Here is an 18,168-nt window from a genome sequence, read left to right as displayed (position 1 = left end):
CCACTGCAGCCGCGGATGACACATTTAATTGACCAACGGTGAGCGGCTTGTTGAAATGTTTATTGACCATCAATTCGGAAATTAGCTYATAAAGCGGAATTTTTATATAGTAATAATCGTAGTTTAATGAGGCGGTGCGACGTTATTTCTCGGAAAATATGAATGGCGCTGTGGCCGGGCATACTCTCGTCCATTTATTCGTTCATACGTTTGTAAATATGGGAAGCGCCTTAATTTGAGTTTGCGCAWGCGCGTGCACTGCATATTCCTGTCATTTAATTTATGCGTTGTAAAGTTTGTACTCCGCACAATTTGCAATCAATAAACGCCGGTAATGAGTGATGCGTGTAATGTCGGTACGCCTTTGGGCCAAGAAGCGTGCATGACTAATGAAATATAAATTTTGCGATTTTGTTAAATATAACTGTCAAGGTGCGTACGTGAAATATCTAAYGCAGGGAGTTTTCTAGTTGGGAAGCTACTAGTTTGTGCGGAGCAARTAATTCTGAGACATTCGTTTGCTGGTTATGTTAAAAATTAGAAATGAACATCCCAAGATCGTAAGCTTAATTGTACTTAACAAATGTGAGTATCTTATAGTATTGTTGGCCATAAATCGCAACTATTTCTTGTTGATTTCAATGATTTTTTACAACAAAAAAATTACRAAGAAATAATTTTTACAAAAAAGTAACTTTACACAAAAAATATAATTTTTCTGAAAATTATAATAATTTTCACAAGAAATGTTTTTGTTTCAAAAAAGTCTAAAAACAAAAAATAATTTTTGTTACAAAATTACAAGAAATTAATTTAGAAAAAACTATTAATTTTTACAAAAAGTATTGAAATTTGCGCTCGAAGAAAAAATCTTTTGATTTCGTGAGTAATTCTTAAAATGACAACTTATTAAGTTTGAATTACAAGCCTTAACATTTTCTTCCTAAAATTTTAAAATTCTTTTATTAATAATTAATTTATTAAAAAKTCGCTCAATTGAATAAAAAAATAGGCTTCACTAACTCAATGCAAAACTGCAATAAGTACAAAAATAGTCGCGAAGAACATAAGAAACTTTAAACTATCATTGGTCATTTGTTTACTTATTGGTTACTTATGGGTTACCTGCTTGTCCTCGAGCAAAKGACGGCATATTTTACTCAAATTTTTTCCTTATCCAAAGATACATATTTACAAGGATTTTGTGCAATTTTCAAAGGAAAATATKCTGAGCTCGRACACTACGACGTCATTTTCGGCAGTCCTTCGAAAATAAGGTGCATCCATGTTAACARAAGAAAATCTGACAGAACCATTCGAAATGAAAAGAAAAAATGCGCGATTTAATTAGTGACATAAATCGGCTATTGGACTAACGAAGAAACAAAGAAGTTAATTTTGAGACATTCTTACAAATATGTGGACACTTTTTTAAATAGTTTTCTTAGAACAAAAAACTCCTTCCTTTAAGAATCTGTAAATTACATCTCGAAGCTATGTCTGAAATTTCATAAAGTCGATATATTAATACGCGAGAAGTTTTGATAACGATTATGAAAACAAAGTTTCACGTGATCATATAGCTGAACTCGAGGCTGCAACTCTTCGAAGCTGTATCTCGAAARCTATTACTCAAATAAACTTGAGCATTTGGGACAATATTTTTTGGAGAAGAYGTATATCTTAATTGGATAATAAAAAATCGATTTTTTTTAAGCATGAAAGCCATGTAACCATTTAAACTTTTAGACACAGAAACTTATTTTAAATTGCCAGCATTTACACYGCCAATAATCACATGTGACAACAGTAATTGATACCGCTACAGCGGCAACCGAATCGCCCCAAATCCATCATTAATGAAATTGTCGAAAAACTGCGTATGCAAAATACGCCAAAGAGCATTCCTCTGTCAGTTGACGTTGCAGTTGTAATGCAAGTGGAAATGGCGAAAATTCTCAGCAGCGAGGAGTAAACATTGACAGATAAACAAAAGCAAAAACAAACGCTAAGAAATATCATTTACATACTTGTCCACCGCAAACCACCAGTGGTTGATTGCCACTTGGCGCTGTCAGTGCTGGTTTTGAGCAATTTTCGCAAGACACACAACCCACAATCGCTACTGAAAATTCCAATTTACCTGAACGCAAACCATAAAGTTGACATACGAAATAGCCGCCRCGTTTTCGTGGACCTCATCATGAGCCGTATCAGTCAGTGTATCGGTTGAAGCATTAAAATGGCTTTGACAACGCCTGACTCGGCCGCCACTGACCAAGTGACTATACGACTGACCGACCAATCAGCAGATCAACTGATCAACCGATCGCCTGATCACTTGTTCGCTCGATCGCTCCTACTTTAAGCTCGCACAGCGATTGTTGGCAATTGAGTGCGCATTTACATGTCGCCGGCCGACAAGCGTCACCAACTGCCAGCAGTCAACCGCCAACMACCAACCGCCACAGGTCCGAAACTTTTTCCACAACAACGCACACAGCACATCAACATTCAAATGGCGGCGTGATCGCGCAACAAGTGCATGTCAGCGCGAACAACAACCACATAGCAACACAAGCATTAAATGTATCCTCCGGTGCGCGCAGCTTTGGTGATCTGCTCAGACGAACGTATGCGGCCGCTGGCTGTTTGCAACGTCATTCGGTGCGCAGCACATCACAACTCATCTCAGCCAACCTCATTCACGTAGCGCATGCAGTTTTTTTTTGGCGGTCGTGTGTTTGTTGTTGTTGATAGCCGCGTTCATCGTGGCATATGTACGAGTATCGGCTGTGCAATCAACGGCCGTTTATCGCTTCACTTGTCTGTCCGCTTTTTTATCTGGCATTTTGACTTGGCCGTGATTTTGTACTTCGCGGGCACGTTTGAGGCCTTTTCGGTCAAGATGCGCCTTGCACCACTTGCGCTCCTCATTTCCGCTTCATCATCTCCCTCTGCGCATCTTCGCCTTTGGCTGCGTAGCTACCTATTCTTTTTTATTCATATGATTTCTGTGCGGATGATGCGCTCGATTCAGTTCGATCTGGAGCGAGCTCTATTGCTGTTGTTGTTATTCCAGTGAAGAGCACTGAGTCGGCCGTTTTTATATGCTTCGTTTTCTTGTAACTTCTTTCTTGAGTGCAATGATTCTACAGTTTTTCCAGCTACGGAAGCTGCTTTTATATTGGTTGTTGTTGTTTGTCTTCATTTCAACTGTTGTTGTTGGCGGCCGCGCTCAGGTGTTCACAACGCACATAACTTGTGGCAGCACATTTTCATTGTTATTGTTGTTCTTTTCTCAATTCGCTTTTATGTTTTTGTTGTGCTGTTGCTGTTGCTGTTGTTGCCATTGCTTTTCAACAGAAAATATTCCCAGATTCCCACCTGTGCGATCGGCCGGCACCGCAATGCGTTCAATGGCTTTTTGCCTCCACCAGCKACCTTCTTCTTTTTCTTCTGCAGCACGCCCGGAGAAAGGGGGCCACCACTCTACCACACATATACCACAAATATATTTTCAAAAACATGTGTCTGTGTGTGTGTTCGATTCCGTGCACGAGCATGAAACGATTGATAGCATTAACGATCATCAATCGACGACTTCTACATTAACAAACAAACAAGCAGGCGCGTGTACATATGTAAGTACACAGTGCTTTTACGTTGGTATGTGTATTCGCAGGCATGCGTATGAATATGAAAACAGTGCCGTACAAACTTATGCGCTTAAATACACATGTTTGTATGTAATTCTGTGTTAATTTGTGTAAGCCTTGTGAATGTGGATTATGTTGTGCCACAGTGGGACCATAAATAAACCATAAAGAAAATGCTTGGTATTTAAGAATCAGCTGGAGAGCAAAAAATCACAATTTTTAACAAGATAGTTCCGTAAATGAGCATTTGAAAAGGCTTGMCTGTAAGTGGTAGGTCTTTATAGTACTTCACGTAGAATTTTTTAAGTTCTTGTAGGTTATGTGAGAGATCGACCTATCGTTGAGAAAGTCGGTGAAATTATGGAAAAGATTGACCAGGACCATCACATAAGCAGCCATGACATCGCTAAGGAACTTAAGATTCATCATCAAACGGCTTTGAATCATTYAAAAAAGGCTGGCTACGAAAAGAAACTCGATGTTTGGGTAACTCATGAATTGTCTGTGAAAAATTTAATAGACCGAATTWACATATGCGATTCTKTGCTKAAACGAAATGAAATTGAACCATTTCTGAAGAGAATGGTAACAAGAGACGAAAAGTGGATCAAATACGAAAATAATGTGCGAAAAAGAGCATGGTCCAAGCGTGGCATAACAGTAAATAATTTAAAACATATTTCTCTTATATGGCAAGTGCCATTTGGTACACTTTCGATCACTGTGTATGAGTTGTTTTTTATCGAGTCATTTGCTAGCAGCGCTTTAGACTTTTTGCAATCATTAAGACGGCTGTTCTTGTCTCGTTTTTCTTCTTCTTCTCTTTCCATTATTTAACTGTGCGCATGCATAGCTGAACGTTCAATTTGCTATGTACGATCGATCGATCGATCGTTTATTGCGATTTGCGACGGCAACTTGCAACTTACAATGTGCAATGTGTAACGCAACACGGCTGCTTTGGCTGCATTGGCTGCGACGCCACAAGTTGGCATCTCGATTGGTGAATGTGCTGTTGTTGCGCGCGAAACCGGTTCACCGGCATAACATTATGCGCACGATTGCCGGCCAATGCTCCACAAAGTTCAGCACATTGCTACGAGACTGCGTCCGCCACCTCCCCACATATACACAGTTGCTTCTACTCGTCGATTTGGCCTTTTTTGCAACTCATCTTCGATTGTGGACATCTGTTGCGGTGCTGGCGCACTGGCACTTTCCTTCGATTATTCATTAAATCGCTGCGACTCAGCCGCTTCATTGCAGTCATCCTTGCTAGGCAGCACCACATCATTACCGCCAGAAATGCGACAATGCCGCCGACATCGACGCCGCTGCCAGTACATCGCCGCTTATTTGTTCTTGTTGCCATTGTTATTGCCGATACTCCACCTTGGCGCGCGCGTCTGTGCGCCAAGTTGTTGCTGCTACATGTGTGCCGCGCCGCTTCCCCCAACTGTCGTGTGCTGAGTGCAACTTTCAGCGCGGCGTCCACATTCAAAGCTAAATCGTGCTTCGGAGCCGCGGAAGAGTTGAGCTCGTGTTGAATTTTATTAATGAATGTCATGTACCCCAGTCAGTCAGCAGTCATCGCACTCGTCGCCGCCGTCGCCGTCTTCTTCGTAAACGGATGAGTTATTAGCCGCCAAGCGATAGTGGCATGCCGCAAAACTCTCGTTGCAATATTTTCAAATCGAAGCGCACGCCGCGTGCGTTGGCAGYCGCCACATTGAGTAGCCGAAAATACWGKCCGTCGATATCACACAGGCAGGTGTTTGTRTGTGTCTGCGGATGAGTGCCAGTGTCGTTTTAATGTCCGCAAGTAGAGTTCGCTGTAAGTGCCTAGTGGTGGCGTGTTTTCTGGCCTATTGGCGGTTGCAGGTCCCTTCTGCGTTTATCAATGACACCTTTGRCATGGTTGCCTCTAATGCATTCTGRCATTCAATTCTGGTATGCGTCGCTGGGGACCACATAATCAACAAACACCCTGTTAATGACACTTTTTACACCATCGCAGATAGTAGAAAAAGAAAATGGGAAATAGATTTCCAAATATGAGGTAAGCATTTTCGTTTTACAGAGAGGACTCAAAGCATTTTTTAGATTGCTGTTCGTTGTTCGGCTAAACTTTAACCAAAACTTGATCAATTTGTTAATGAGTTTCCTTAAATCCACCACAATGGCAAAAAGTTAGTTTCGGCACAGTTCAAATGACGTATGTAGGTGTATCAAAGCCAGGGAGACTCCTCCGTCTTTAAACTTTACAAAAACTTGCTTTCTGTGATTAGTCTTTCCTAAAGATTCTAAATATCAACATGGAGGCTTGATGTTCCTTAATAGATCAATAGAGAGTGGGGAGAGTGCGGCAGTGGCAGCAGGTAGCAGGAATGCGCCATGGCAAGCTACTTCTGGGGAACCATTTAAGCTTGCCGTATATATTTAAGGACATGATCAACCTCCCCTGATGCAAATTCCGTGTCCTCGTCGCGCTCTATATAGGGCACTGCAGGCTCAAGAAGCACSAGGACACCTGATTCTTCATAGCCCAGCAATTTGTAGCAACAGGCTCAAGCCTCTAGTTTCCATATACGTGGACAGGGATCACTTCACCTCAAGCGGGACCACCAGGCAGAGTGCACAATAGACCATAAGTCGCAGCGCAAGCCTCAATTTTCAATCTGACTGTCTAATAGATCTCAAATCTTCAATCTTAAAAATATATACATATATAAGCCACTGACTTAAAAACCTTGACATTTGACATAGATTAGCAAYAATTGCCGCTTCCCTGCAATCTCAATTGATAACATCAAAATCAGATCTCCGAACCAACGATCACAATGCAAAGCTAAAGTTTTGCACGAACTTTTTATTTATTTCCAGAATGGCGATCAAGCAAGCAGCTGMTTGCTCAAAATAAAATAAATCCACAAATAAACACCGAATATCTTCAAGCAAAACAAAAACACAAACAAAACCAATGAACAGGAACATGCAACATACCAATGCAGTCAACGTTCGAACGAGCTCCAAAGAACGAGCAAAGCCGAAGTGGACGCAAGAAAATGCGAACGATCGCTGCAGACGAAAAMGAATTCTTTAATGGTTAGGATTTTCGACTAATGAAGATAATTTATTATGAGATTCCGTTTAATTAAACCGAGATAAGTGGCGGCGAAGGCGGCGCTGGCGGATGGCAATGGAGGTGGCTGGCCGTTGGATTGGCGGCAGAGCCAAAACAAAAGCGGGAAGCGCAAGCAAAAGTGAGTGCGGCAGCGTGTACAGCATATTCCCTAAGACTATGCATTACATACAAACATATATTTATGTATGGATACAATGTGTTGTACCCTCCAGCCCTTTTCAGCACCTTGTGTGCCAGCGAGCCAATAATAGTTTTTTCAAACATTTTAACCAAATCTTACGGTCCAATGGCTATCGAGGCTTCAASGGCGGCCGTTTTGCTTCTCAATCGCTTCCTTTTTTACACTTTTCGGTCTGATTTGATTTTTATTTTTCGATTTTATGTTTTGTTTTAACTGCGTGTTGTTCCTTTYAACGACGCTGTAGTCYGCGTTCAGTTTGTTGGGGCCAATCAGTCGGCAGTTTTGTTAATTTCCCATCAAAAGTCAACAGATTGCGCGTTAAGATCAACAGCAACAAGATCGACGAAACGAAAATAAATTGAACCATGATCAAAATAAAGAATTGAGAAAAGTAAAACAACAACCGAATTTATCGGTGATGCAAATATCGCTGTTCGTGGCCTGCTGGAGTGTATAGAAAGGACAAGAAAATGTACATTTACAGAGAGCCAAGAAAAAAACACGAAAARTCGCATGTGCTAATCGGATATATAGTCGCTTAGAAAAATTGTATCAGTAAGATCCGTAGCACATTTCCGTTGTCCACTATGAGCGGGTCCAGCCTGGTCAAACGATTGATTCTACATTTTACTGTCAACAACCGATGATATTTAAGCAAGCAATCGAAAAAAGCGGCCAGAACCGTTCAAAAGAAAGGGCTTCGTCTTCCATCAGAACAACGCTAGACCACAGAACTTTCCTTAAATGTCTTTTTTTTTCAAAAATAGTTCATGTACTCATTTGATTTCCCTGTGAGCCRACTGCTGATTATGTAATCAAGTATACATATTTCTCCTTAGCATAACTAATAAGGCAGCACGCCTCTTGACGACTCAAGCAGTCAAAATGAACGCCRACATCAGGAAGCACTGTACGTAAGTTGTGCGCATGCGCAACAAAGCTCCTCGTTAAAAGATATTAAGACTGYGAAACGTTCTTAATTCATGTCGGTGGGCCTCCAAATAAGCAATCAACTAGATATAAAAATGTAAAATCATTTAATTTAATTAAGGACCGCCCCCAGCAACACCGCAATGTAGCGCAGGCCGTGAGTCGAGCATACGCCGAACTGATTATGCAACAAGCASGTATTCACGTGTATGTGTCCGGTGGGGAGAAAAGAAAAATTAARCCAAAACAAGCAATAAATAAATAMTCGGACATTATCGTAATCGCCTTTATGAAACCCTTTCGTTCTAGATTGAAGACGTTCGTCTATTAACATTGAATATTTTGTAACTTAATAARCGCTTTAATCCGCTTGGCGTCARAAGAAGACACACAAAYGTATATAYATATGGGTGTGTGTGTSTCTTGTGTGGTAGTCAGTTTAGATTGAAAAATGTCTTGCGGCCGCTAATGAGAAAAGTTTTGCTTAGAATGAGACGAATYAGCAACAGTCGGTGGCAGTAGTGGCGGTTGGTGGCAGCCTGTGAACTCCCTGGAGGCTGCAACACTTTACTGTGCTGCATGAGATAGCATWTAGGCACACGTACACACATACACATACACTGTGGTATAACTTTGCCTGCTTCCCCACTTAATCCACAACAAATGTGAGTCATCAATTTTATTGCCTCATTTTTGGTGGGATAAGAATTTTTAGTGGCACATCAGCGCCAGCGCAGTAACCACAGTACAGGTAAGCCTTTTTATACATATGTGTGCGTGTGCGAGCGTTTTGTTGTGCCTATGTACAAGTAGATTTATTGCTGGTATTTAATTCTGAATTTTAAACAATTTACTACAGCGRCGTGGCGCAGTGGATTGATGCTTAATTGATTGCAACTGCAGCATAAAAATCAGAGAAACACACAAAAAACAACAACTACATTTAGTCAAATGTGTAGTTCGTGGAAAATAGTAGCGGGTTAGCCGACAAGTCCTGAGATTGAACGGAACAGAAGCAATAAAAAGTGGTTAGACTGCGTCTAAGCCCTTTCCCAGGAAACTCTTATCGCTCACCAAGTCTCGATTGTGTTCAATTACTGTTCATTATGTTGCATGAGTACAAAGTGCGCATTTATTGCTTTGTAAAAAGGCAATTTAAGGCATAAATTTGATTAGTTTGTTTAATGTCGGTAATAAATTAGAGAGCCATAGACTAACTACTAAAATGTTTATRTTTTACACGAAWAGACAGTAAATTTAAGATATAAGCGTGTATGGGTGAAGTTTTATTTTATTTGAAACGAAACTATCATAAAAGAAATTTAATCAGGCTGAAGTTAAGCTTAATTATAAAAAAACTTGCACTAAATATCTATAAAAGAGAGGGAAAATTAAAACCCCGGTTGTACCGAAACTATAATACTATAGTGGTTTCAACTAAACAATTTCTACGGAGATTGTCAAATTTCTTGAAGATATATCTCAAATAAAAAAGCTTTCCACACAACACTTTCTGCCTATTTTTTCAGTTTGTATGGTAGCTTTATGCTATAGTRGCTCGATATGCGCAGTTCCGACAAAAAAGAGCCCACTGGCCCACGACTTTGTTAAAAACTACTAAAAGTGCGATAAATCTTTAAATAAAAAAATTAATCTACCAGAGCCGTTGGAGCACCGTCCACCGTCCGTCCGATGAAAACCAATATCTTCTACTAGACCGATTTCTAACAARTGCGGTAGGTATCTTATTAATAAAAAATAACGCATCCTTCCCATATATCATAATTTTAAATTCCGTCTGATCTCATCTTTTACTTTTGTTCTATTCGTACCAAAATCAAAGCAATATATACCAAATATGACGATCACAATTGCTGTAGCGAACTTTTCCAACAATATCATGYTTGTATATCAAAAATGGATTGAATCATGTTGCAGTTATTAATCTCCCATAGTCCCCAGCTCACATTCAGCCGCATATATCGGCCATATTTCAGTTATCTCAATGAAGATGAAAGAGCGGGTTTTACTCATACCAGTGTATCTCTGTTCCTAGAAAGAAAGCCCCGGGCTTTGYTCCTGGAAAACTGTAGAAGTATGAAATGTTCCATTACATGCGAACTTAGAGCGTTCTTACCTATTTCTTTTAAGTTTATGAAAAGGACTCGATTTAGGAGTAAAGGTTGATGGAATTGCTGGTCGATTAAACCAAACTAGTTTCCAAATAAATCGATCTGGTTTATTTTATGGWCAATGTTCAGAAATTTGTGGAGCCAATCATAGATTTGTGTCTATTGTAATCGAAAGACTTTCTGTAAGTTATTTTACTAAATGAGTAACTAATAAACTATTCATAATTTTCAYTAAATGACTGAAMGCAAGCACTGGTCTCTTAAACCATTTCTATTGCATTCGACGAATCAATACTCTTTAACCACAACTTTACCATATTTGACGTTTTGTATGTTCAACCCGTCAGCTATTTTTGGTACACACCATATGTCGATTTTGTCGAAGTAATAAATTCCTAGCTTGAAAAATTTTTAAACGGCATTAATRTTGGAAATCTATGGGAAAATTAAAATGATTTTGAATAAGAAATAAACCTTAAGCGGAAATCTAGAAAATACCCTTAATTTCTGTTTATTTGAACTCACCAAAAAATTGCAAAATYAGCAGATAACATCAGAGTAAAATCACACGTCTTAAAGTGCTATTATTAGTTAAATATTATTATTAGTTTAAAGTGGTATTCTAAGGTTGCTGATTGAGTTCTATTATCCATCCCAGGTCACATATGACATTGCATTCAGCACAAACAATTTCAACTGAGTTACCTTGAGATGAACTCTGACTCCAGATTTCTAAGACCCTTATGAAGATGCTTGAATTTTTCTTTTATGGTGTTCAAAAGTCCAATAGCTCTCATTAGCACTGTTTGTGAAACATTATTAGGGCTAGCTAATATGTAAATTAGTTTTTAAAATTTTTGATACAAATGTTTGTCAATGGAAAAACAATAAATTTTGAGCAAATGCCATCGTTTTTTTTTTTTTKTTTTTTGTTTTTGTTTTTTTGTTTGTGTATTATTTTTACTTTAAACCCAATTCTGATATATACCATCCTATCTTTTAAGTCGCATCAAACTAGACACAYTGTGCYAAATTTAATAAAATCGGCTCCGTAACTTAGGAATGTATCCCGGCCAAAACTTAACAAGCAATTTTTATAAAAGCTTAATAATAATACACTTTTTTACCGACCTTTTGTATGACAGCGAGCAGAATGTATATGCTGAGTGCGGTCACTGTGTCGCTGTGCCGCATTTTCCGGCGGAAGTGTTTCGTGAACATTCTGTACATATTTCTGGAATCACTGGAGTTTTCACTTGAAACGTGCTTCCAGTGAAGTATTCAGCGATTCGAATTGAAGGCAACCTCCTTGCAAATTATTTGTTTAAACAGCAGCCACTCTAAAAACTCAAAAAAGCACTTGCTACCGTTATTTGCTTAACTACGCACTTTGGTTGCACTTTCACTGAGAGTGTCGTTTTTGTTTTTGATTTTATTTTCGAATCACTTTTTCGTCATTGCAATGAATTTGTTTTGCTTTTTTATTTTACTATTATTATTTGTTATTGCTTTATAGCTTTATTTGAAACGGTCTTATCAACAGCATTGTTCCACAATATTTCACTATTATTGTTGTTACGGTTTTTGCTGTAATTATTTGCTTTCAACTTTACATTCACACACACACCGATACGGATTTATGTAATTTTTTTATTAAACATGTTGGCCACTCAGTATAGTTGTTCTATGAATTACAAGGCCTTTACGCATACACACACACACTCGCACGTATATTTGTATGCCGTTATGTTTGTATGCGTATGCTGTGTATTATGTATTGTATTCGCATTTATCGTTGTTGCTTTTTTCGTTTATTTCGATTTTTTTGTCACTGCTTGTTGTCGTTGCCAGAGCTGCCACATAGCGTGATTGTTGCTTGTTGTTGTTGTAATTGTGTTGCTGATTGTATTATGTTCTCGCTGTCGCAGCTGATTATAAATCCAATCGTTTAGCGAGCAGCTCCCAAACATACACCACTGCAGTCACACACACTTGCACACACCACAAGTGTATGCGTATGTATGTTGGCCTGTGTACACGCGTACATTCATGTGTTTATTAGCATCTATCGAATTAAAAAGAAATAAATCTCAGTTTTAGTGTTGGGTGCTTTCGTTATTCCAGAAGTAGCGGAAAGATTGCGCGAAAGCCGGCGGTGGAAAGCACAAGTGCGCGATTAAGCAGGAATTCTTGCATACGTATGTATGTGTGTGCTTTTGCTTGTATATTTTCATTCAAAAAAAAAAAATTATATGTTAAGTAATTCACATTCTAGCAAAAAAACGTTAATCTTTTTGAGCGGAGGATGGCGTTATATAATAAAAATGTTGATATGTGTTTGYATGTGTGTGTTCAATAACTTGCCGTTGAGCCGTTTAGCTTTCAAATTATGAATGAGATGACACTAAACATTCAAAATATTTTCATTATGCTTAAGCTGAGTGCGAATGAGGGCTGTAAAAAAATACAAAAACAAGAAAAAACACTAAGTCCGTGCACACYGAAGTTATATAGACTTCACAGTTGCATTCCTTATAACATAAAATAGTATAAAATAAACTTTATCCCGATTTTGATGGGTCAGTTTTGTGCTATAGTGGTCCGATATCGGCAGTACCGTCATATGAACAGATTCGTGGTGAGAAAAAAGTGGTTGCGAAATCTCTTGTTATGGCGCACGACTAAACTCGTCATGTTGATCATTTATATATATACATATATATTTCACAGGCTATGCGACGATTCCTTTTGGTACTTTACTTTGATCGCCTTTTTTATATAAGAAACCTTCTAATAAAATCTATTAACACAATCACTACGAAAACTCTTCCTAAAACATACCGATTGCATTACTTACGCRTGCTATACTACATGAACTTCAGAGAAAAATACTTCGCCATTCAACTTCTACRAAAAATACACATTTTTTTACCACGCACCTCTCTGAGAGCACCATATAGGAAAGTTTTTATGCGAACGTTTTTAAAGCTCTTCAACCACAAAAACTAARCCACCGGAGCTACAACTTGTCACTTATCTGTGCATATGTATGTACCTCCAAACCACAAAGAACTAAAGTGCAATACCACAGCCACTGTGACGTTTCCGTACCGACACTTCATCCTTCTTGCACGACCCGAAAAGCGACAGCCTGCAAGCAACAAMMATCGAMCRCTAGAAYCATGCTAGCCAGGCCACTGCAGAGCGAATGCAAGGCAACCGCATAATGCAAATGCAATTCAATTAAAGCTCATTAAATTTACAATGAAACTGACAACAACAACAACAGCAGCAAAGTCAACAATAACCGCAAATACGTCACAACGAAGAAGACACAGCCGCACAAATGTGATATGAGCAGCGCTACAACAAGTGCTTTCAATAGTTGAACAGCGGAGCTCAACAGCCTCGATGCCACACACACACACAAACAAACATGCGCCAACGTGTAGGAATGAATGAATGAGCGAATGAGTGATTACGTTGCGAACGATGCCACGCCGCGGCTTGAACCAGCCTGGCTGAGAACATCAACCGCAAAGCGCTTGCGCACACTTAAACGCCAACACATACACACGCACACAAAGCGATACGCGTTGATTGGGAGTCACTGCCAATAAATAATGCAASCGCAAACGACAACATGCGGCAGGCTGCGCGCCGCAACAACAGCAGCCACCGCAAATGGCGCGTCCGTGGCGGCAGTAAATCCGGTATTGTCGGCCTAGGCAACGTCTAATGCGTGAACTGTGGTTGCTGCCACAAGTGCTTAAGTGCAACGCGTATCAATTTGCATAATGCCAGTGCGACGCCGCGATGTGCATTGAGCCGGTATCGATTTTCCTTTAATGCCAATCAACACCAGCCGCCCACAGGGAGACGCGCGTCTGCCTCACGCTCCCMGCTCAACGAGCATTTTATGTAAATATTTTACGCATCGACGCCCGCCCAGTCGCCCTCATTAGGCGAAGTGTTAATTGCTGCGCAACATGCACACCGACTTGCGCAGCGAAGATGCGTCGTGTTAATTAATTAACTTTGCAAATTCTTTGACTTATCACTTGGCTTGCGCGCCTAGCTGGGAGATTGTGAGAAAATGACATATGTTTTTTTTTTTTTTGCATCTACTACTATTTTAGCGCTTCCTTTTTATGCGTTTTGCACACTGATACATATGTATGTACGTAGTAGCTGCGTTGAGGCGCTGCCGGCAGCGACGTCTGCCACGCAGTTGCAGTGACCGGAAATTACGTTGCTCGCGCCATATTCCCTACAATTTCATGATCCATTTTGCTRTTGTTGTTGCTGCATTTGCAACATAAAGCATCGCACTTGCTGTCGTTGTTGTTGTTCGCAGGCGAGTTGGCGCACCAGTCGCGGATTGCCCGCGGGAATTGATCTCCAGTGTCCGCCGAGAACACATAAATGCATGTCATTCGTTGTTGTACTAACAAATGCGCACACTAACATGCACACATGTGTACATATGTCACCTCATACATACATATGTGCGTGCATATATGTGAATGCTTTTGCGCGCATGTTAATACAAATATGATTATCATCCGCGCTGTGTACTAATTCTGCAGCGCATCATTTTGCGGCTATCGCTGTTATTGTTGGTGTTTTTGTATTTTTGTTGCTGTCACAAGGTTCCCAAGTGTGGGAGTTTTTCAGTAGGCATTTCAATTAAATTCCTTCGACTTTTATTGCACTTTTTACGAGTTTTTAATTTTTCATGGTTGATTATTTCTTACAAATGCTCGCTTATGTGAAGCGATGTGAGAGAATTTTTAAGGTCACGTCCGGCATGCTGCTGCAGCAGGATAAATTTAGCGCAATTGTTAATGAATGAATGAAGGAGCAAATCGCACAGTAAGCCCTGGCCTAATCAAAATTCCTGCCTGTCTGAGAATTTTATTAGACATTGAATTTTTAAAGATTTAGGCGCTTACGGAAAACTTCCATTAGAAATACTACATACAGCAGATGTTCTTGGTGGTTGGTAGTTTTTGAAGCTTAAGCACAGATTTYTTCTCAAACTATAGCTATACATTGTGCCAAAAAAGCACCCAGGAGTTGTATATAAATTGCATGAATAAATAATATTTCAAAAAAATKTATGTAAAATGTGTATTTAGGATATGAACGTCCCGATATCCTGAGGTACGATTGTAACCGAATTTAGAGCAATGAATACTATCGATCAACCATGGCTCCTTGTGATTTTTTCTTGTTCCCCAAACTGAAATTGTCGCTCCGTTTCAGTCGGTCGAAGATATAAAACAAAATTCGCTGAAGGAGCTGCAGGCTATTCCAAAAAGTGCTTATGAAAAGTATTTCGAGGACAGGAAAAATCGTTGATCATAAGTGTATTATATCTTCATTCAAAATAAAGTACTAATTTAAGACAACTAAACTAAAACTAAACTAAAACTATAAAAAAAAAATAAAAAAATTAATAAAAGACAACTAAATTCTAGGTTATATTCATTGCTCAAAAGTTTCATTGCCTGCTAGATTTTTTTGAACTTTGTTGGAATTAAAAAAGACAAAAGCTTTCTTTTGGAAGGAACTCGCTCTAGAGGCTTATAAGTCTGGAAATTACCAAGTTTTTAACATTAAAAAAAAATTTAGATCGTATAACATGAAGTGATACCAATTTTATTCCGACTTCGATTATAAAATGCTATTTTGAACAGAGATTATTTCGAAAAATAATTAACCAAACCGCCAAAGATATATTAAGGTACCACTTGTTGAAAATCTAGTCTCAATATATTTCAAGATATAGTGAGAAAKTCCACTTAAAGTGAATGCTGATGGGGTAACCTTAGCCCAATTGTTAGTATACCAGGCTAGTTTAGGATATTAWTAAAAAAAGATAGTTAACGTTAAGGTTAGAGATATCTAAGATGGACCACTAAAGAATTTCAGAGAGTCTCCTGTAGTCTGATCTTGTATCACCGAAGCCTTTTGAGCCCATATCAACTTATAYATCAAACTGGTATTTAATAGAAATATATTTTTCAAGTGTTTCATTGCAATATGAGTGGTTTCAATAATGTCGATTTTACTTCGCTTGAAAACTTATGAAAACTGATGTTACGTTTTTTTGCATTTCAGCTGACGAGATATAATTTGAGTCATTTTCTTTAGCGGTAGCCTTAAAAAAAGCCAGAAAAATATCAGCTTGGCCTYTACTGTCTATAAAAGAGTTCATTTTTGAAATGAATCGAAAAAATTAAATTTTTCCTAAAATTTTGTTACTCAAAGTCTTCTCAACATTTATATATTGTATTCTTGCTATGCACAGCTTTCGCTTCAAGTTATGCAGCACAATGTAGTTTACTTTTTAATTTCTCTATTGTGTGCCTTTTATCGAGGCTTATCAGGCGTTTAGCTGCACAAAAGCACATACAAGCACACATCAACTCATATGTTATTATGCTCGAACTTGTGCATGGCGTGTAATTATGGCATTGTATAGTATGTATGTATGTATGTATGTATGCTGGCACTTTCATTTGCATTGGCACAGCAACTAATTGAGAAGCATAAGTATATCAATGTGCTGTTCTAATTTTCTTAAATAATTTATCACACAAATTTTGTCGCGCTTTTTTTCTTTTTAAAWATACAACGCTTCCGCTTTCAATTATACACTTTTGCTGTACAAAGATAAGCTTTATAAAGATCTTTGCATAGCAAACTTGCAAGGAAATTATTGTTATGATTTATTAAATGTGTATTTTATTTGGCTTCAAATATATTTTCAGCTCATGTGACAAGTTTTTACGTAGTTGGGAATTTTTTTATAGAAAAATACATACAAATATGCTATTTTTCTTGGTCAAATATGGTRCATATTTGTGTACCGAAGTCGTTTATCAGTTTACTATCCATTAAATTTGAGTTTTTGTTTTTACCTGGTAACATTTCAATACCGTTCTTTATACAAAAATCGAAAAGTACCTACAAATGTTTTCTACCCGAAAAGTAGCGCGCTAGTCGCCAATTTCACAATACGCCAGCACACACATGTGCCAATCAGCCGCACACACGCACACTGCTTACATACATAACAAACGCATACACATCGACTGTACTACTCATCAGCGCACGTAATCGTTCAACTGATTCAACTGCTTGCCGCAAGCACTTTACCTCGCGCTCCACCTCACCGGCGCACAAAATCCAAAAAAAAAAAAATAAAAGTTTGCTTTGTTGTTGTTATTGTGCATATTTCCCTATCAGCGCACCTATAGCCGGCACTTACTCAATGTTGTGACATTTTCATTCAACGAACACCGCAAACACCGTCGTTCCGAAATCCGCGCACAGCCCACAATATCCAATTGATTTGTGCTTGTTGCTACTAGTGCTGTTGTTGTTGTTTTGTATTTCAATTCATACGCATACGCGGTCACAACGCACAATTACAATTTCACTGCACTGGTTCACTGTTCGCACTTTTTACTATTTTCAATATTCAATTATTATCTTCTTCCTCTGCTTTGTTGCAGCAGCACTTGCAACAAATGAGGAACGAGGAACTTGAGCACTTGTCGTGCCGCAGGCGAATGCAATAATAAATGCAACGTGCAAATCGCCACACTTTGTTATCAACGCGATTTATCTACGCATGTGTRCGTGTARATATGTATACATGTATATGTATTTACATTCGTTTGTGATCGCCTGCATGTTCGTGTGAACTCACGTGTGTTTTCGTTTGTGTACCTATGTCTGTTGCACTGTGCGCCAAAGTCACTGCTACTGTTGCCACTACCGCCACGCGTTTAACCGTACAGCGTTCTAAAGCAGACCGACTCCGTTTACAGCTCGAAGGCAAATAACACCCGTCCCACGGTAATAAAATATAGCCACCAGCATCTTGTCCAGTTGGAACGGCAGCACACCAATTGCCGGCATTGGCGGTTAGTGGTGGTTCGACTGCAACACGCAACATGCGACATCGAGCTGAACGTCGCTCTGGCTTTTAAGGGAGCGCGCACTGAAGAGCGTGAGCTGGCAAGAGAGTCGCTGATGTTTGATAAACAAATCGGATCAGTGGCGTTGCTGCTAATATGCATTCGATTGCACATAGAATATGCTGAA

The 18,168-nt window shown here is 39.1% G+C and overlaps 1 protein-coding gene across 3 annotated transcripts in view; it reads right to left on the bottom strand.

Annotated features, from left to right (window-relative positions):
* The window catches only part of LOC108969250 (protein serrate), an 88,047-nt gene extending 70,150 nt beyond the window's left edge, over nt 1-17,897 (bottom strand). For 2 of the 3 annotated variants that reach the window (XM_018933852.1, XM_018933850.1), the window contains exons 1-2: nt 17,327-17,897; nt 11,179-12,112 (exon numbers count right to left, since the gene is read on the bottom strand). In XM_018933852.1, the coding sequence (XP_018789397.1) occupies nt 11,179-11,277 (99 nt within the window). In that variant the 5' untranslated portion in view covers nt 11,278-12,112; nt 17,327-17,897. Of the gene's footprint in view, nt 1-11,178; nt 12,113-17,326 lie in introns of those variants that run through there. The other variant, XM_018933851.1, reaches the window with a different exon arrangement.
* Nucleotides 17,898-18,168: the final 271 nt, after the last annotated feature.

This window comes from Bactrocera latifrons, unplaced genomic scaffold (assembly GCF_001853355.1).
Source record: "Bactrocera latifrons isolate USDA-ARS-PBARC rearing strain unplaced genomic scaffold, ASM185335v1 scaffold_245, whole genome shotgun sequence".
NCBI lineage: Eukaryota > Metazoa > Arthropoda > Insecta > Diptera > Tephritidae > Bactrocera > Bactrocera latifrons.
This window is presented reverse-complemented; position numbering and strand designations above follow the sequence as displayed.